The sequence below is a fragment of the Lithobates pipiens genome, unplaced genomic scaffold (genome assembly GCF_037356315.1).
Source record: "Lithobates pipiens isolate NorthernLeopardFrog02 unplaced genomic scaffold, aLitPip1_a1.2 Scaffold_19, whole genome shotgun sequence".
NCBI lineage: Eukaryota > Metazoa > Chordata > Amphibia > Anura > Ranidae > Lithobates > Lithobates pipiens.
In genome coordinates this window covers 187,481,223-187,501,817 of record NW_027507764.1, presented here as the reverse complement: position 1 = coordinate 187,501,817, position 20,595 = coordinate 187,481,223, and the positions used below count along the sequence as shown (strand labels likewise).

The 20,595-nt window shown below is 42.3% G+C and overlaps 1 protein-coding gene across 2 annotated transcripts in view; it reads right to left on the bottom strand.

Annotated features, from left to right (window-relative positions):
- The window catches only part of KIF15 (kinesin family member 15), a 162,934-nt gene that overhangs the window by 74,563 nt on the left and 67,776 nt on the right, over positions 1 to 20,595 (bottom strand). For both annotated transcript variants that reach the window (XM_077491569.1, XM_077491570.1), the window contains exons 15-18: positions 18,331 to 18,469; positions 17,570 to 17,711; positions 8,829 to 9,026; positions 5,682 to 5,789 (exon numbers count right to left, since the gene is read on the bottom strand). In XM_077491569.1, coding sequence (XP_077347695.1) covers positions 5,682 to 5,789; positions 8,829 to 9,026; positions 17,570 to 17,711; positions 18,331 to 18,469 — 587 coding nt within the window. The remainder of the gene's footprint in view (positions 1 to 5,681; positions 5,790 to 8,828; positions 9,027 to 17,569; positions 17,712 to 18,330; positions 18,470 to 20,595) is intronic.

Here is a 20,595-nt window from a genome sequence, read left to right as displayed (position 1 = left end):
GAAAGAATCCGTTTGGTGGACAAGAAAGAAACTTGTATCCCGATGAAAGTTCGCAGACTCATTGTAGGGACAGTAGGGAGGTCCACTGAGTTGCAAACTCCCCAACTTTGCCCATTCAGTAAGCATCTGCGACACCAAGGCCATGTCCAACCGTAAACATGGACTGGGCCACTGCCTCGGCCCTCCTGTCAGCAGGGTCCTTGAAGGCAGGAGTCCCTTCTACTGGAATCGTGGTTACTTTATTAAACCTGGATACCAGGGAGTCAACGATCGGAGGAGATTACTTTTTTTTTTTAAGGAGGCTCTCCTCAAAAGGGTAACGGACCACCATTCTTCTCGGGACTGAAGAGGCCTGTTGCAGGCTTCCCCATTCCTTTTAAATTAACTTATCAAAATAAGTCAAATACGGAAACACCTTAGGCGTGCAGGCCGGTTTGCGGGACCCAAAAGGGGCTGCCACCTCTGCAGATGCCCCTGCTGTATCCTGTATCTTCAGGGTATCCCGCATCGCTGTGATAAGTGCTCCCACTAGCCCTTTTTCCTGCTCCAACCCGAACACAGAGTCATCCTCACTGTCCGAACGGTCCTGGTCCGCATCCTCTGACATGACAGAACAGGGGCCACCTGTCACAGCAGGGCCTGAGACTGAATCAGAACTTTCCCCGGAAGACTGGAGGGAGGGGGCGTTTTTACCCCCCTTGCGCCCGCATGCCGCCTCCACCCTGGCAACAAAGAACTCCAGGACCGCCGACAATGTCCATAGGCACAGCATTTTGTGTAGGTGAGCCGCTTGCAATAGCAGGCATGTCTGGGGAAGAAGCGCCAGCTTCTGACACTATGCTGACCCTCGCTCGCCTGCCACTACTAAGGGCAGTAAGGCAAGGTACACAAAATCCCACCCTCCTAGCTGCTCTCAGACTGAGGGGCCTGCGGCAGGACTCACCATCCTGAGCGAGTACTGAGCTGTGCTGCGGAGATCTGCTCTGTCCTGTGTCAGTCACGAGGTGTTCTGAGTGAAAATTGTGCTGTTCTGGAAGCATACACAGTCACCAGCGCTAGAGGTAAACCACGCTGAGGCAACAAGAAGCAAAAAAAAAAAAAAAAAAAAAAAAAAAAAAAAAAAAAAAAAAAAAACACAACACACAGGGAAAGGAGCGGACCCTGACAGCCAGCGCAACCACCCTGCCAAGGCCCGGAGCCCCCCCCGGTCAGGTACATGCACTGCACCTCATGCCCAGTTACACAGCAACCTCAGCATGGGGAGGTGGGAATGAGGGACAGGGAGAGAAGGCAGTCAGAGGGAGAGACCCCCTAATCGAACCTCCCAGGTTAGAAATAGCACTGGGTGGCTTCAAGATAATCTTAACCTGTAATGCACCCTGTCTTGTGCTATACGAAGGACAAGGCCAGCCACTAGGAAATGCACCTTGCAGAAGTGATAGCAATTAGAAAGGCAAAGACATATTTACATTTCTAGGACCAGTCCACTTAGGTGTCCGTACATACATTTATTATTATCTGCCATGATGTGCATATATTCCTCATTGGGTGCCTATTGTGGTATTGCAGCTAATATACATATTTCTATGAGTTACATAAGGCACATTTTAGGGACAGATCTAGGCTATTACATTTCAATAAGGCTTACTCAATGGAGGGTGCTAGGGACAGGTGGGTTATTTGGGGATTTCTTGGCAAGGGGGGAGGGGGTTGATGACTGTCAGGAATGAGGACATGCCGTGATATAGTTATGTTCATTTAATTAGAAAATGTCAAAAACCTATGTATTTGGTAGCTTTAAATTGGTGTTTTGCACACTTCTTTGGTGATGAAAAAATGCAACCTTGTGAGCCATGAGAGACTGAATATTCCTGTTAGGTCCAATTGGTGGTATTTGAAGAACTGGCCAGGTTTATATTCCACCGAGTCACTAGGCAAAGTACAGGAGAATCGATGTGAGTGGTGAACAAGGGCCTTCACTAAGGAGTGAGCAGCAAGCAGTCTTTGAAAATGAAAAAACTAAAGCAAAAGATTTGATGCTAATACAGAAGAGACTGGAGAAAGAAAAAATAGGGGATTCATCTACAGAAAGCTTCCTGGGATGGAATTTCCTTATTTTGCACCAAGAGAATTATACATTCCAAGTGTGATGATAGACATTGGGAAGTCTATTTCCTAGCTTTCAAGTGCCAAGGGATGACTGGCTCTGATGAGCCCATCCTTTAGGACTTGGGCTTTAACAGCTAAGCTGTTAAGCCACTGGCCAAGCAGGAGGCTGGTAAACCGGCCCTTGGAACAGAAGATCTGGACAATTTGGGAGGTCCCCTCAGAGTCTGCCAGAAGCATGAAGTCCAAGTACCACCTCCTCCTGTATCAGTTCAGCACAATGAGAATCACAAGGATTCTCTCCATTGTGATCCTGCAGTGTAGGTGAGGAAGGAGAGGAGCAAAAACATAGATCGGGTTGACTTGATCTCACAGAGTCTCCAGAGTAAACACTCAAAGCTAGAGGGTCCCTGAATCTGTTGTTAAACGTCGAAGCCATGAGATCCCCGTCTAGCATCCTCCACCTGCTGCAAGGTTTTTGGAAACACCTCTGGGCAAAGACCATTCTCCAAAGTCCAGACATTAATTACTGAGGAAGTCCACCTATCAATTTTCCACAACTGCGACATACATGGCTGGAAAGAAAAACTCTACACACGCCAGGATCAGCTTTGATTTTCTGTGAGCTGCAAGATGTTTTTGTTCCTCATTGATGGACTGCTGCCCTTGCACTTATAATTGAAAGTTGCAAAACTGAGCTTCTTCTGGCTCTGAACCAACTTGCTAGTAAAAAAAATAAAAATAATTAAACAAAGACTTTTTTCCCCTATCAGAGAAGGAGAGATGGTTTCTCAACTCCAGTTCTCAAGGCGCCCCAACAGGTCATGTTTTCAGGCTTTCCATGATTTTGCACAGGTGATTTGATCAGCTTCACTGCTTTAGTAGTTACCACAGCTGTTTAATCTGAGGGAAATCTTGAAAATATGACCCGCTGGGGGGCCTTGAGGACTGGAGTTGAGAAACACTGTCCTAGGACACCAGCAAAAAACACACTGAAGCAGGATGGGAGTGGATATTCTGGGCTGTTCCTACAACTTTGTTTTGCCAGTGTCCAATCTCCTGAAGGCAGCAGCATAACTCAATGTACCTTAATACTCACCCTGTGTCCCCTAATGTACAACTAGAAGAAGGACATCCATGTTCCTGGAGGAATTATCTCGAGTTGACCGTCATTTCCAACAGTCTCTGAATTCCTGCACCCCTTAATGGATTAAAAGTTTTTTTTTGTCTGTAGTTAGTCAATTTGTGCATATCAAAAGGCTCTTACAATATAATCAGTTGTACAATGAGCACAACAAATGATGTGACCTTACTTTCTTCCAATCACAGTGCTCTACAGAGTTATTCACACAAGGCTCCATATTGTGGTCTGAATTTTTTGAACGCCTTGTAAAATGCGATTGTTGTGTGGATTAAACCAACATCTAAAAGCAGAAATGACATTGCACGTGTGACCTAGAATACATTATTGGCAAGCCTTGGCAGTTAGGTCATAAATATATTCACACTCATTTGCAATAAATAAGCACTGCAAGCTACGTCAGCCATCAACAAAGAAAATGCATGACAAAATTATATAGTATACATCATCCATTAACCTCTTATCACATATATACCATATTGACAGCGCTAAATATCAAAAACAAAATAATGTACTTAAAAGGGTGACAGTTCCGTAATTATCAAAGAAAAAAACCACAGAAATTTTCATGAAAGTCCCAAACATATAGGAATGAGTTTTCAACTCAAATATTCACACGCTGGAAGAACAGAAAAGAAAGTCCATCTCCAAGATAGAACCACCAATGCGTAGAAACTTGACAGCCGGTGCCACCCCTTATGGTGAAGCGCGGGCAGTTTGTATGTGTATGGGCTACAGTGTGAATGGCGGCTGAAGGTTTCTCAGAATAAATACATAATTGTGGCTGGTGAGGTATATATTACAGTTCTATGTGGGACGATGTTTCCCGCACACATACACACGTATGTTGTGACGTGCCTAGGATTACCCTTCTATGTAGAACGTTGAAGTCCTGTATGAGGAGCACGACAGTGTGATTCCTGAGTACCAAAAACCAGGAAAGGCGTTGCTGTTAGGATATCAAGGAACCTTTATTACCGCTGTTGAGAACCGCTTGATTGTGGGTGTGATAAGAAGATTCTCCATAGAGCAGGGGTGGCCAACCAGACGAAGACCAAGAGCCACATTTTTTACCGAGTTACCGCAAAGAGCCACATCATACGCATGGGCACACATGAACATCACCCCATCCCTTCCTCATACACACATACTTTTGCTCAGCTGGATTTATTGTAAATGTCACACACTGTTTTAACACTACAAAGACCACAGGTCAGTAATCTTCCTTTGAAAGTACATCCATGTGACAGAAGACAGTAGCTCATCTAATTTCCAAAATACAAATTGTCTTACAAACAGTGAACTGGTCGGGATAACAATAAACAGTTAATGGGTCTTCTAGCCTGAACTAGCAGTAAATTCTTCCAAAAAACATCACAGAAAGCATGCAGCACACACAGAGCTCTGGATAAATAAGTGAAAAGAAGCTGAAATGGTTAACAGCCAGCAGTGTGTCACACTATCAACAGACAGAGAATGTGCTGAGCAGATCTTATCAGTGTTCAGGTGAAAGGTTATTAAAAAAAAAAAAAAAAAAAAGTACAGAGCAAGACAGAGGGAGAAGGGAGGACAGATCAGTAACCTGCACACTTGTGGCCATACCTTTTTGTATCTCATCGGCTTAAGATACAGCGTATTTCTCCTTCCTCTGCCCCCCTTCAGCCTCACTCCAGCGCCTATGTATTCAAATGTGGCGGGCTGGGGACACTACACGCTGATTGGCTGTTGATGTGTGGGAGGAGCGGAGGAGTGCAGAGACTCGGGCTGCCTGTCACCGCAATGAAACAGCCCGAAGAGCCGCAGGAAACTGATCAAAGAGCCGCATGCGGCTCGAGAGCCGCGGGTTGGCCACCCCTGCCATAGAGAAACCAGTGAAATAATTATAACTATTGGTGACGATGGGCCTGTTAACCCTCAGTGTTCTGGTGAGTTCATTACCATAAGGGGTGGCACCGGCTGTCAAGTTTCTACGCACTGGTGGTTCTATCTTGGAGATGGACTTTCTTTTCTGTTCTTCCAGCGTGTGAATATTTTAGTTGAAAACTCATTCTTATATGTTTGGGACTTTCATGAAAATTTCTGTGGTTTTTTTCTTTGATAATTACGGAACTGTCACCCTTTTAAGTACATTATTTTGTTTTTGATATTTAGCGCTGTCAATATGGTATATATGTGATAAGAGGTTAATGGATGATATATACTATATAGTTTTGTGATTTATTTCTTGTATGATAGCAGCTTGGAATTATTTTTTGATTGACTTGCCTGTGTGGGCGCTGGGATCAGTGGGGAATATTCTGAATATTTTAATATTTTGTATGTTTTTCAGTGATATCAGTATTTGTAAAGAAAATGCATGGCCAGCAACTGTGCCACATAAAAAAAAAAAAAAAAAAAAAAAAAAAAAACCCTCACTATATTATGCCGAACCAACCTCTTCCATCTGAGTGGAATGATGCTCCATCTTGTTAACCTGTTGTTGTAGCTTGATATTTTTGCTCTCTTCCTCATCATGTTTAGCTTGCAGTTCCGTCACTTGCTCCTGTAGCATAATTTAAACAGATTATCAATACATACATTCCTTGGTACTCAACTCAGCCAGACCCAAAATTATATTATGGTTTATAAAGCGTGCATTAAAACCAGGATTTACTGTATGCATTTGCAAACCCCCCCCCAATGTCTCCAGAAATTGCCAAACATACCCATCTTGCTAATATAGCCTAGCTACAGTATTGAATAAAAGCCAATAAAAAATCCTTGGAAAAATTCCAAGCTCTACTTACCAACCAGCCTACCACCAACTAACAGTATGCGTTTAAAAAACAGGGGTTTAGTTACACACATCTGCAAATACATGCGTAAGCTACAGGCCCCGGCAAGGCACCCTGTGATCTGTAAACCCTACCTCTAACTTGTAAGAGGCTCCACAGTGGAAGCACATGCATTCTAATGATAGATGAAGACAGATGGACTGGAGGGAGCCCACCCCTACATCTATCCACCTGCTACATGATGGGTGTTCAATGTGCCCCTGTATCTTTAAGAAGGGGTGGGCTCCCTCCAGTCCATTTGCCTTCATCTATCTCATAAGAATGGATGTGCATCCAAGGGTCTACAGATTACAGGGTGCCTGCTTGGGCCTGTAGCTTACGCTTGTATTTGCAAATTTGTGTAACGAAACCCCTGTTTTTAAACGCATACTTTGGACAGGTTAATCAGGTTGGTAGCAGGTTGGGTGGCAAGTAGAGCCTGGAATTTTTCCAAGGATTTTTCCTTGGTTTTTGTTCGATATGCATTGCCTTCCAATGCTCCTTGCTGCAAAGGCCAGTGGCACATTTTTGTAGCTACAGTATGGACTGGCTGAGAAAATCTTTATAGTAGAGTAGGGATCTGCAATTAGCGGACCTCCAGCTGTTGCAAAACTACAAGTCCCATCATGCCTCTGGGTGTCATGCTTGTGGCTGTCAGAGTCTTGCTATGCCTCATGGGATTTGTAGTTCTGCAACAGCTGGAGGTCCGCTAATTGCATATCCCTGTAGTAGAGTATCTCCAGTAAGGCGATTCAATACACATTGTAAAATTCCGCATGATGAGGGGGTAAGGCGCAACCTGGAGGTAAACATTATCAGCATGGATCAGGTAACATGGTTTTGAGGGAACAGAACAGTGGAAACAAGCAATATACAAACAGGTGTTTTTAGGAGCACCCAGAAAACAGAACTTTTCTTGTGGTATCTCAGCTGTAAATATGCAGAATGCTAAATTGGACTGTATGCAAAGCTGTATTTACTAAAGAGGTAAAGACAAAATCAGTTACGCATTGGGGTTGATTTACGAAAACAGGAGTGTGCAGAATCTGGTGCAGCCCTGCATAGAAACCAATCAGCTTCCAGGTGAGGGGGAGAGCGAGGAGGGAGAGCGAGGAGGGAGAGCGAGGAGGGAGAGCGAGGAGGGAGAGCGAGGAGGGAGGAGAGGGAGAAGGGAGGAGGAAGGAGATATGCCGACCATGACCTTGCCCCTTTCCTTGAACCCGGCAAACTTTTTCTTTAGTTTTAATCTATACACTCGTATTTATATCTTCCTCTACTGCAAGAAAAGAAAGATAATGTATCTTTCTCTTTATTCAGAAGAGCAAGTAAACAGGGATAGTCTCAGTGACTGATCACTGTGATAGCCTATCACAGCAATCAAGTGACCCCTGGACCAGGAGTTCCGGGTCCTGATAGTTGGCAAGAGCCCAAACTCTGTGCTGAGAGCATGCCAAACAGCTTTCTCCCAGTACAAAGGAGAGATACTTATATATGCGGCTCCACGGATAAAGACCCGCTTCTGTGAGGTCAAATATGCATATGGTCGGTGGGAGGAGGTTAATAACTGCATCCTAAAATTGTTTAAGGAGCAGACAACGCCACCAAACATGAACGGACATACCTTTGTGTCTACGACACAGCCATCAGGTATTTAAAGTAATCAGAAAAATTCTGGTAAGTGTAGTTGGGCGGTAATAGCAGTGTCAATATTTTATAATGGTGTTCCTGTGCTATACGCGACAGAGTGCATGAGCAAAGGGAGAATGCCTTAAGCCAATCTTCACCTGAAAACTGCAAATCACAGTCCAACTCCGATTGTAAAAATGGAGGAGAACGAGCCAATCTCCCAGATAGGAAAAGAGTAAACTAGAGAAACCGTATTTTAGGGAGGTTAAGACGTTCGAAAATCTGTCATTGGGTTATGTAGTTTTACTTTGGAGGAAAGCATTTTATAGAGACTAAGCACCTGTCTGAAGGAACCAATGTATACAAAGTTTAATGTGTACATTCAAACAGGTTACAATTTGAAAGGCAATGATTATATATTTCGAAAAACCCACTGCATTTTAACCGCTTGCTGCCCACCCACCGTCAAATGACAGTGGGGCGGTGCATCTCTCATTCTGGGACGTCATGACTGTGCCACCAGTACCACCTATCAGTGCCCACCATTTCAGCTTATCAGTACCCATCAGTGCCGCCTCATCAGCGTACATTAATGAAGGCGAAAAATTACTTATTTACAAAATTTACTGACAGAAAAAAAAAGTAAAACAATTTTTTTTGTTAATTTTAGGTCTTTTGTTTGTAAAAAATAAAAAACCCAGCAGTGATTAAATACCACCAAAAGAAATCTCTATTTGTGCGAAGAAAATGGAAAAAAATAAATTGTTTTGGTACAGTGTAGCACAACCGTGCAATTGTCAAAGTGCGACAACTCTGAAAGCTGAAAAATGGCTTGGGCAGGAAGGGGGTGCAAGTGCCTGGTAGGCAAGTGGTTAAACTGGACTCAAATTGAGCTCAAACTTTTTACCCAAAGAGAAAGCACTGACTTGGTTCTGCACATGCAGTTTTTCAAACTCAATCGCGTAATCAAAGTGCATGCTGAAGGAGATTGGGGTATCACTAACCTACTGGGAATATGAAAGTAAAGGCATCCTGTTACAGACCAAGTCGAGGCTTGTTACTAATCCTGGCTTGTGCCAGTGAAGAATAGAATAGCCCAGAAATTGTATGCACTAACTGGCATCCGCATATTTTAGGCTTACCTGCATCATTCGGAGTTCCTCAGCAATAGCTTCATAGGCTTGTTCACTCATCTCTGGAGGGATGGGTTCATTGATTATATTGTCATGATGGTCCCCAGACTTAGGAGTATCCAGCAAATCATCTTGGATACCATCTGGACTGAGACGAGGAACAAGTCGTGATCTTAAATTGTAAGCTTTTGTTGGAGTAGTCAGAATCTGGTAGGACACAACCAAAAAAACAAGCTAGTAAATTAAAAATTACATGTGTACTTTTGGAGATTAAAGAAGCGGATTATTGCATTCAGACATTAAAGCACACGGGTGACTGAAGCAAACTACAAATACAGTTAGGGCACTTTCTCACTGGGGTCATCAGCCACTAGCAGGGCGCTTTTAACTCCCCGCTAATGGGTGAAATCAAAGTGTCGGCAGTGCTAACCATTGAAATCAATGGCAGCGGCGTTTTAGGAGTGGTGTATTCACTGCTCCCACAACGCCCCAAAGACGCTGCTTGCAGGACTTTTCCTGTCCTGCAAGCGCACCTATCCAGTGTGAAAGCACTCGGGCTTTCACACTGGGGAGGCGTGTTTCATGCGCTCTTTTTAGCCCTTTAGCACTTGAAAAATGCCTCACAGTGTGAAAGTGCCCTTAGTGTTATATATTCTTGTATAGGCAATTATTTGACATTAAACATTTATTGCCATTCATTTTAGCTGTATAACACTGAAATGAGTTGCTTATATGCTAATTGTCAACAAATGGTTTACAAAGGACCCATACTTATGGACTGGCCCTTGAACCCCCCAAATAAAAAAATAAAATAAAAAAATAAAAGTGGCCAAGCGGGGCACGTCACTCAGTGCTCTGTGAATGGAAAATTACAAGGTCTGGCAGCCTTTGCAGCTGTCAGCTAGTAGATTTCAATGAACTACCACAGCGCTGTGGAGCAATCTCTTCCTGTCAGGTTGCATTTGCTTGCCTGTATGGGATGAACGAGCACATGGATACTGACAGATCTGCAGGAAACCTGCATGACACCAGTGATCTGCTGATCACTGGTGCAACAATGCCTTAGAGGCTCCAGAAACAAAAAATAAACACTTTTTACCTGTAAAAATATGTGAATTTTTCATGAAAAAGGGGAACTTATCCTTTGAGCTCTTACTAGCAAAAAATAAAAAAACTGCCAATGTAGCCATTGTCCAAATGGAAAAAAAAAAAATCTACTAAAAAGCTGCCCCTGCTAACATTTAAAGGCTTAAAAAAATGCAGACATGGGAAGCCAGAGAGAAAAATGAACTCCAAATCCAGGGTTTCTCAACAAGGGGCCTGTGGAACACTAGGGTTCCTCTAGAAGTTGCTAGGGGTTCCTTGAGCAATGTGCAACTTCTGCCTCTCAGACAAGTTCCCCCTGACACCATTGATCTTTTTGGCTATCTACAAGAGGTATATCTTCCCAATGACCACAAGTGTAAGGAGCATTCTTCCCACTGACCATCATACAAATTTAGCATTAGTTATAGATATAGTAATGTACCGCAAAATCTTCTAGTCCACCGAGGAACACCAATTCAAATACAGATTGGTTAAAATTCTAATGAATAAACAAATTACCCCTCTACACTTCTCCAAGACTGGTGGGTTTGTCAACAAAGATCTGTGTAGAGGCCCCTGGTGACGAGTAAATGAGTCTGTTTCACCTAATGGGACTAAGAGGGACTCTCAGGTAGGGCCCCTTTAACAATAGGGTAACAAGATTCCAGATAACAGACATCAGTGCCCTCCAAAGACACAGAATGAACATCCCCAAAACTAATAGAATGAACTGGGATCACCCATTGCAACATTGTGGCTCAGGTTACAAGGCAAGGCCTCAGGAACTTACAAACCCCAGAGACTGGTAGTCAAAGGTCTGAAGGCCAGAGGAGAACCAGGTCACTGTAGACTGGCAGTGCGAACAGTTCAAAAGGTTTATTTTGCAAAGCAGGATCAACAGCTGCAGGGTGGCGCTATAACAACACTAAATGGCAAAAAAAAGAAAAAAAAAAAGGAAGAAAAAAAAAGAAAAAAAGTTGAGTGACAGACAGTCCATAAAGCAGATGAGGTCAGTGCCTCAGATGTACCCTTTTCAGGGAAAAATGGACAGCAAGTGGGGAATTCAAAAAGGTACCCAGTGGTGCAAATACAAATATAGCCCCTGGTGCTCAGCAGAGTGAGTAATCAGAGAAAGAACAAGTGCAGAGGCAATGCCAGCGACTTTTGACATTGAAAGTGATTTGTGGCTAACTTGCTAACAGACTGCTCTGAAGAGTGCCTAAAGCAGAACACACTGCTTGAGGGTCGAGCCCTAAGAGGGGGAAAAAATAACAAAATTAAAATAAAAACTATCAAATAAAGAGAATTAGATCTAGGGCTAGATGAAAAATGGCTTCCCTCCCTCCTAGGACACTATCAGGAATGCTGGGAGTACAGTAGAAGGGGTTATCCTGGGTTGGCCTACCTTTTTTTTTTTTTGTTTGCCAGCCTTTCTCAACATTTTCAACACAGAGGAACCCTTCAAATAGTTCTCGCGTCTCAAGGAACCCCTGCTAAAAATTAGAAATCTACAACCCATGATAAATTAGTGTGATGGTCAGTGAGAAGAATGGTCCTCACGCTTGTGGTCACTGGGAAGAATTACCTCCTTACAGATAGCTAAAAAGATCAATGGTGTCAGTGGGAACTTATCTGAAAGGCATAAATTGTCCAATGCTGTAGGAACCCCTAGAAACCTCTGGAGGAATCCTGGTTGAGAATCACTGCTGTAGACCTTTAGTATAATTGACAATATTACTTCCTGTGTCTCTCAACGGACAAGAAAAAAAAAATGGATTTTTAGATTTAACAGGAAAATCCTTTTCTTGGAGTACCTCAAAGGACAAACGCTATCCTCATATCTATTACAATAGGGATGTCCCAAAACAGTAACTATGAAGCGAGGGCAGCACGGCAAAAATCTCCAAACAAGCAAATCACACAGGTTAGGACCTCACATAGCAGTCTGAAAAAAAAAAAAACACCGCCCAAAAGGTAGCGTCCTCCGAAAATTCAACTTTCACTTGGTAAAATGTTCAGAAAAGTGTGTAAACCAGGTAACCGCTTCATAAACTGAAGCTACCGAAGCCAGGTGATGAACAGCCCATAAAGCACCAACACTGCTGGTCGATTGAACTATCACTGAAAACTGTGGAACTTTGTCCTTTAGACTGTAAGCTTGAGAAATAACCCTAAAGATCCATCAAGCAATGGTAGATTTGGAAGCTGTGTGCTCTTCTTTGGGCCATCAGGAACCACAAAGAGGGAATCCAACTGATGAACTGCAGCAGTTGTTTAGGCAACAACCAATAACATTAATCACATCTAAGGTGTGAAGTATCATGTACTTGAAGATCGGGCGAACATGTTCGTCCAAGGAACGATCGTACAATTTTCTGAAAGTGTGTACACAACTGTCGACAGCCGATTCTGACAAGGATTCATAAGGGACAAACTCCAAAATGTTTCTTACGGGAACAGAACGAACAATTTTCATTTAATGTGTACCATTTTTGTACGAGAAAAATCAAACGGAAGACAGCGCATGATTAGAAACAATGATGGACAAGGCTGCAATGATAGACAGGCTACATGACAAGGCTGCAATGATAGACAGGCTACATGACAAGGCTGCAATGATGGACAAGGCTGCATGGCAAAGCTGCATATGACACTGACAGGGCTTCAGATGGACACTGATAAGGCTGCATTGATGGGCATTTAAATGTAAGTTTCTTTTCTTAAACTTCCCTCCTAAACTTGGGGTGCATGTTATAGCAGGTACAGGCATCATTCAGATAACGGCTTTTTCAGCCGGCGATTCACTACACCATAAGAACGATCATAGCGGCTGCTCCGCTGCTTGATTGTTCTTACAGGAGGCGAGAGGGGACTTCCCAGCCTAGAGGTGAGATGTGGGGTCTTATTGACACCATATCTCACCGTAAGGAGGACCTGTCATGCCATATTCCTATTACAAGGGATGTTTACATTCCTTGTAATAAGAATAAAAGTGCTAAAAAAAAAAAAAAAATAAAAAAAAAAATTTGGGGGAAAAAAAAAAAAGTGTCAAACTAAAATAAAAGTAAAATGAACAATAAAAAAAAAATTTTTTAAAGCACCCCTGTCCCCGTGTGCCCTCATGCAGAAGCGAATGCATACTTAAGTCCCGCCCACATATGAAAACAGTGTACAAAGCACACACGTGAGGTATTGCTGCGATCGGTAGAGCGAGAGCAATAATTTTGGCCCTAGACCTCCTCTGTAACTCAAAACATTTAACCAGTAAACATTTTTAAAATGTCGCCAATGGGTATTTTTAAGTAGCAAAGTTTGGCGCCATTCCACAAGCGTGTGCAATTTTGAAGGGCGATATGTTGGGTATTTACTCGGCGTAACTTCTTTCACATTAGGCAAAAACATTGGGCAAACTTTACTGTTTTTGTTTTTTTAAGCAAAAAACTTTTTTTTTTCCAAAAAAAGGCGTTCTAAAAATTGCTGCGCAAATAACGTGCGAGATAAAAATGTGCAACGACCGCCATTGTATTCTCTAGGGTCTTTGCTAAAAAAATCATATATAATGTTTTGGGGTTCTATGCAATTTTCTAGCAAATAAATGATGATTTTTACCTGTAGGCGAGAAATGTCATGATTGGCCTGGGTGCTCCAGAACACCTGATGGTGCTCCCTGCATGTGGTATCGCCATACTCCGGAGTAATTGCAGAATGTGTTTTGGGGTGTAATTTGTGGTATGCATATGCTGTATGTGAGAAATAACCCGATATGACAATTTTGTGGGGGGGGGGGGGGGAGGGAGGGAAAAAAATAATAAAATCTCGATTTTGCAAAAGATTGTGGGGAAAAAAAAAAAAAATAAATACATTGGAATGTCTGCTTTCCAAAAGGGGGTCATTTGGGGGGTATTTGTACTTTTCTGGCATGTTAGGGTCTCAAAAAATGATAGGCTACCAGTGCTTCAGGTATGATAACATTTTCAGATACTGGCACCATAGCTTGTGGACTCTATAAAACTTTCACAAAGACCAAATAATATTCACCAATTTTTACCAAAGATATGTAGTAGTATACATTTTGGGCAAAATTTATGAAGAAAAAATTAATAATTTGCTAAATTTTATAACAGAAAGAAAAACTTTTTTTTTTAACAGAATTTTCTGTTTTTCTATTATAGCACAAAAAATAAAAAACCCAGCAGTGATTAAACAGCCCCAAAAGAAAGGTCTATGTGTGAAAAAAAGGATAAAAATTTAATATAAGTACAGTGTTGCATGACTGAGTAATTGTCATTCAAAATTTGAGCACCCATTCTGAAAATTAGTCTGGTTATTAACCACCTCAATACAGTGCAGTTACACCCCCTTCCTGACCAGACCAATTTTTAGCTTTCAGCGCTCTCACAGTTTGAATGACAATTATTCGGTCATGCAACACTGTACCCATATGAAACTTGCGTTTTTTCCACACAAATAGAGCTTTCTTTTAGTGGTATTTAATCACTAGTGAGTTTTTTATTTTTTGTGCTATAAATAAAATGAAACGTAAATTTTGTGGAAAAAAAATGCCCTTTTTTGTTTTTGTCATAAATTTTTGCTAATTAGTAATTTTTCTTCATACATTTTGCCCAAAATTTATACTGCTACATATCTTTGGTAAAAATAACCCACATTAGTGTATATTATTTGGTCTTTGTGAAAGTTATAGAGTCTACAAACTATGGTGCCAATCGCTGAAAATTGATCACATCTGATCAGGCCTTCAGTACATCAGGTGAGTCTCATTTCTTGAGACACTAACAAGTCAGGAAAGTACAAATACCCCCCAAATGACCCCTTTTTACAAAGTAGACATCCCAAGGTATTAAGTAAGTAGCATGGTGAGTTTTTTTAAGTTGTCATTTTTTCCCACAATTCTTTGCAAAATGAAGATTTTTTTATTATTATTATTATTATTTTTTTTACAAAATTGTCATATTATCAGGTTATTTCTCACACACAACATATGCATACAACAAATTACACCCCAAAATACATTCTTCTACTCTTCCCGAGTACGGCGATACCACATGTGTGAGACTTTTACACAGCACCAACATTGATGTAGTACCTTCAGACGTTATACGAGCAAAAATGACGCATCTCATTTCTCAACCACCTATTACACTTTTGAAGGCCCTGGAGTACCAGGACAATGGAATTTCCCATAAAATGACCCCATTTTGGAAAGCAAACACCCCAACGTATAATCTGTGAGGCATAATGAGTCTTTTGAATGGTTAATTTTTTTTCAGAAGTTTTTGGAATATGTGGAAAAAAATTAAAACGCATTTTTTATTTTTTTACACAAAATTGTCAATTTATGAGATATTTCTAACACATAGCATGTATATAGCAAAAATTACACCCCGAGGTATGGCGATACCACATGTGTAGGACTTTTACACAGCCTGGCCACATAGAGAGGCCGAACATTGAAGTAGTACGTTCAGGCGTTCTAGGAGCATAAATGACATCTCATTTCATTCCTACCCATCACACTTTTGAAGGTCCTGGAGCACCAGGACAGTGAAATTACCCACAAAATAACCCCATTTTGGAAAGCAAACATCCCAATGTATATTCTATGAGACATGGGCTGCAAATAGGTACTCGGGTACTCTGACGGCCTGGTGACAGGTACACTGATGGCTTGGTGACAGCTACTCTGGTACCCTGATGGGCCGGGACAGGTACCCTGATGGGCCGGGACAGGTACCCTGATGGACTGTGATTGACTGGTACTATGAGGGGTGGTGACAGGTCCTCTTTATTGGGGGGGGGGGCAATCAGTGTGATTGATGTACACTAGGCGGTAACGAGACGTTTCCGCAATCTCCTCCTCACACACGATCGGTGTGTGAGGAGGAGAACAACCCGGTAACATCTCGTTACCGCGGTTTGTTTACATTTTAGTGATTGGCTGTGAAAGGATCACAGCCGATCACGTGGGTAAACAGCCGGCCAATGGCTGTTTACCAGCGTCGGTGACGAGCAGTGTTCCTGGGGAACACGCCACCACCAACGTGCACACGCTCGTGATTGCGCGCATGCGCCGTGCACAGCCGGGATGTTACCATCTGTGATCGGCCGTGACTTCATCACGGCTGATCACGTGGTAAACAGCCATAACCAATGGCTATTCACCCCCTTCGGTGGCGAGCGGTGTCTCCGTGACACGCCACCACCGAAGAAACCGGGATGCGTGTGCGCATTCCCTGTTTAAACGGGAGGCCTCCTGCCACAATAGGTGCGCCGCCTGGCCGTCATTTGACGGCCGGCGGTCAGCATCTAGTTAAGGGGGTTTAAGTGCCCAGTGGTCAAGTGGTTAAAGAAACTTTATACAAAAAAAAAAAAAAAAAAAAAAAAAAAAAAAAGCACAACACTTGTTTCCAGGGGTTTAGCAGCGCCATCTTAAATATTGTTTTCTGAGTCCACATTGGAGTGTATCTCCGTCCCCTTACATTGAGCACTTCCTGTACTGTTAACCAAGCCTCCTTCTCAATCTAACATTTCTATGGCAACCCTGCTTCCCTATTCATAGCAGACTTGTTTTATTTCAGAGTATTTACTTGTGCCGATTATCTAGTGTTTTCCCGTTTGTCTTATCAGCTTCCGCTGATAGGACTGCAGTAATGCTGTCCCATGCCCTGGTTTACACTGCATTTGATGTCGCATGATCACATGAGGTGTAGGAGGAAGCTCTCAGTCTCCTGGGATTTCAGTGGTGTGCTGTAGGAAGTCCTGATAATAGACAAAGCACACAGAGTGTGCCGTAAATCAGGGAGAGAGTTTACAACCACTTTAAAAGTACTGCAGTTGTGCAGCCCCAACAAGGAAGGTCAGAAATATTGGGTAGGATCCAGAGCGCATGCACTGTTCAAACAGCCTTTGCCTTCAGGAGGAGGGACATACTCCCCAGTAAGTCTTTAGGAACGGTGTTCCACCACATGGATGGACTTTGGACCTTGACCTGTACAACACTGGAACATGAGAGGGGTTCTACTAGGCTGTCCTTACAGCTTTGTTTTGCTAAAGTTCAATCTCCAGAAGGTAGCAGCTAACCCTATGTACCTGAATTACCATTCGAGGCCCCTAAAAGCAGTATCAAAGTCTAGTGCGTTTTTCTTTTATAATGAGCCCCCTGCAGTGCACCGCATTGCTAGTTCTATGGTTGGAGTGAACAGTGCATGTTCAGGAGATATTCACATTACTTACAAGTGATCTATACTATAAGCTTAGCTGTAGGTACTACTCAGAAATGCAAGTTTACTACCGCTTTAATGTAAGACTAAGAATTAAATTGAGCAACTAATTGGTGATAAGCTAACATGTGCCTGTGAGTTGTGTCTGATTGTCTTGGGGAACACTATAGTTAATAAAATATATATATATCTATATCTATCTATATCTCTATATCTATCTATATCTCTATATCTATCTATATCTCTATATCTATCTATATCTCTATATCTATCTATATCTCTATATCTATCTATATCTCTATATCTATCTATATCTATCTATATCTCTATAGCTTTCCTTTGCATTAGCTGCACAATAGACAGGTTCTACATAGATAATATTTAGGTGCACATTTATTTGGCTTATCCAGTACTATGGATGCTTACTTTTATTGTTTCTGCATGAATTTTGTTCAGTTGAGACACTTCGTTCCTCTTGTGAGCTTTGATGGCCTCAAAAATGTTTTCAAGATGCTGATTAGATTTGAGCAAAGACTGAAGCTCAGATTCCTGTTCAACCTGCTTCTTCCTAAGAGATTCAAACATATAAAAATTGTTATAGCTTAACTGCAATTCTGTATTACCATTTAAAATTAACTTGACATTCAATATTCGGCACCTCTGCTGTGCTGACATCCCCCAGTTTGTGGTAAGGACTGCTCTTGTTACAGAAATCCTTGAATATTAAGTATTTGCCATCAAGAGCCATACACAATCTTTGCTCCAGTCATGCATTCCTCTGACAGCCAATACTTTGATCACTGTTGGACCCAGCAAAAGGTGGTTTAAGGAGGTTTAGGAAGGCTGTTGGCTGTTATGCGACTGCTTAACTAAGGATGCAGCCCTCAAATCTTTAAAAGGCAATTCCGGTTTCCAAGCATTAAATATCTTTTTGAAAAATGTTCATGCATATAAAGGTCCAGAAGCATGACAAAAATGGAAGAAAGAGGTGACTAAGTGCCAATCTCTTGATCTGTGTAGTTTGGGGTCAGGGAAAATATTGGAGCATTTGGATCAGCAGAACAGCCAGGCAACTAGTACAATTTATTAAATGAAAGCTTTTCAATGGCAGCCTATGCATTATCTCTGTAAATGTTACCTTTAAGGTACATTGTAATTAAAGGATTAGAAGACGACTATCAACTAACTTTGTCAATTCTTTAAATTCTTCATATTCTTGTTTTGCTGTGGCCAGTTCACTTTGAAGCTGAAGTAACTTCTCGTTTAGCCTCTCTGTAGAAACCATACTATTTTCAGAGGGTATTGGTGTGGAGTGCATTGGTAAAGCTGGACACAGGAGAAAAGAAAAATCATTAAAAAAATAAAACACAGAAACCCCAGAAAACATACATACATATTTTTTTTTATTAAGATTCAACTGCAGTGAATATGCCCAACAGTTTTTAGGTATCTGATTTCATAGGTTGATGCAGGTTTTTAACCTTTACAAAATAAAAATAGGAAGGAAAAAAACAAACACCCAACCACTTCTGCTAGACAGCAGCTTTAAGTTCAAGGCTACTTTCTCACTGGGGCTGCCGAGTGTCAGTGGCGTTTTTCAGCCACAAGTGGGTCATTTTAACCCCTGCTGGTGGCCGAAGGCGGGTCAAAAGCACCCGTGTTGCGGCGCTTACGAAGCATTTTTCAGGCGCTTTGGAAGTGCTTCCCATTCATTTCAATAGGCAGGGTGTTTTGGGAGCGCATACAGTGCTCCCAAACTGCCTCAAAGATGTTGCTTGCAGGAATTTTCCTAACGTTACGCAAGTGTACCACTCCAGTGTGAAAGGTCACACTGAAATGAATGGGAGGCAGTCTTCTGGCTTTATTTCTATCTAGAGGCCATGTCTATCGCCAAAATGCCTGAAATTTTTTAAAATCATCATTTTCCTGTCTAGGTTATTTTGTGCAGCCGAGACTTCCTTCTTGTGTTGAAGGCCATTATTGCCCGACTCCTGTAGTCAGCGCTGGCTTTCAGCCAACCATGGTCTGCGATACTGTGCTGTTTGGTAATAATACTGCGACCCTCTGCCTATAAACATTGGTAAGGTGGTCCATTTCACAAACTGCGCAAAACCCCAGAGTACTGCAATAAAAAATAAAAAAACACCACCACACACACACACACACACACTTTACTGGCCCACAGTGACTATACTCCAGTTATAAAATATGTATCGAATAATAGCCAGTTGTCAGCCTATTAGAAAGCATTAGTTACTATAGTTGTGACAAACTTGGAACTTTCAAAATAATGGTAGATATGCATTCAGTGTACATTTGGAGAAAGATACACACACACACACACACACACACACACGATATTCCAGCTCGTTGCACTTAGAAAGCTGTGTGAAACTTGTGATTCAGAAAAGTATGGATGTATGAAGAGTCTGTACTGAGAGCAATAAGAAATCAATCCAGCAGTCCTCTCTTTAAAATGCTAGGCTCCTAGCTTCAGAAGTTTAAATTACTGAGCAGGAAGAAGCAGAAGATCAGGAAAAAAAAGTCAAAACTCCTGCATACTTGCTTCAGGTCAGTGACATGTATTAAAGGCCAAAGATTCCTCAGTGTAAAAAAAAAAAAAAAAAAATACATACATATACACATCATATTCATTTATATGGCTGCAGCTGTCCCCCACTGGCTCCAAGACCGAGAACTGAGCAATCACATGATCGATTGCCAAGTCCTTGACCTTCACTAAGCAGAACGTGGTGACTGTCAGTCGCCAGCTTCTGTCTCCCCCTCCAGCGCTCACTGGAGTGCCGTGCTGTGAAGAGGGAAGGAGAGGCTGCCTCAGTGTCTCAGTGAGGCTGCTGGTCAGACATCCGAGTCGATCCCAACCTTAAAGTCGTTATTCTTGCAAAGCCTGAACCAGCTCTGTGACACCAGCCAACAGCAGACTTTAGTCCATTGTTGGCTGAATCTGAGTCACAGGAGTGCGATTAAGTGACCCAGAAGAGAATTATGGCCTAAGAAAAAAACGACACTCACCAGCCAGGGATCCAGAGCGGTCCTTACCTGCGTGGTCACTTCAGTCTTCGGGTTCCATGCGCCACCATCTTAGATGTGGGAAGCCAGCTATGATTTCCTGTTGCTTCACAGCCAGCTTCCCACTAGGCATGCCCCAGTCTCACTGCATTTCATCAATGGACCCAGACCTCCTGGAACACATCCCAGGAGGCCGCATCGGGGAGGAGGGCAACTCAGATTGCCTAGGTGATCGGAGTGTACGTATGCATATGCCCTCCGATACAGAGGAGAGAGCATCCCTTTTTAGATGAAGTTCCACTTCAAAGCCCTCTCCATACTACAGGGTGACAAGTCCTACAGTTGCAAAGGATGCAAGCCAAGTAAAATCGTTGAGCCCTGGTCACATCCAAATTTTAATCTACCTCACAGAAGGCAAGGAG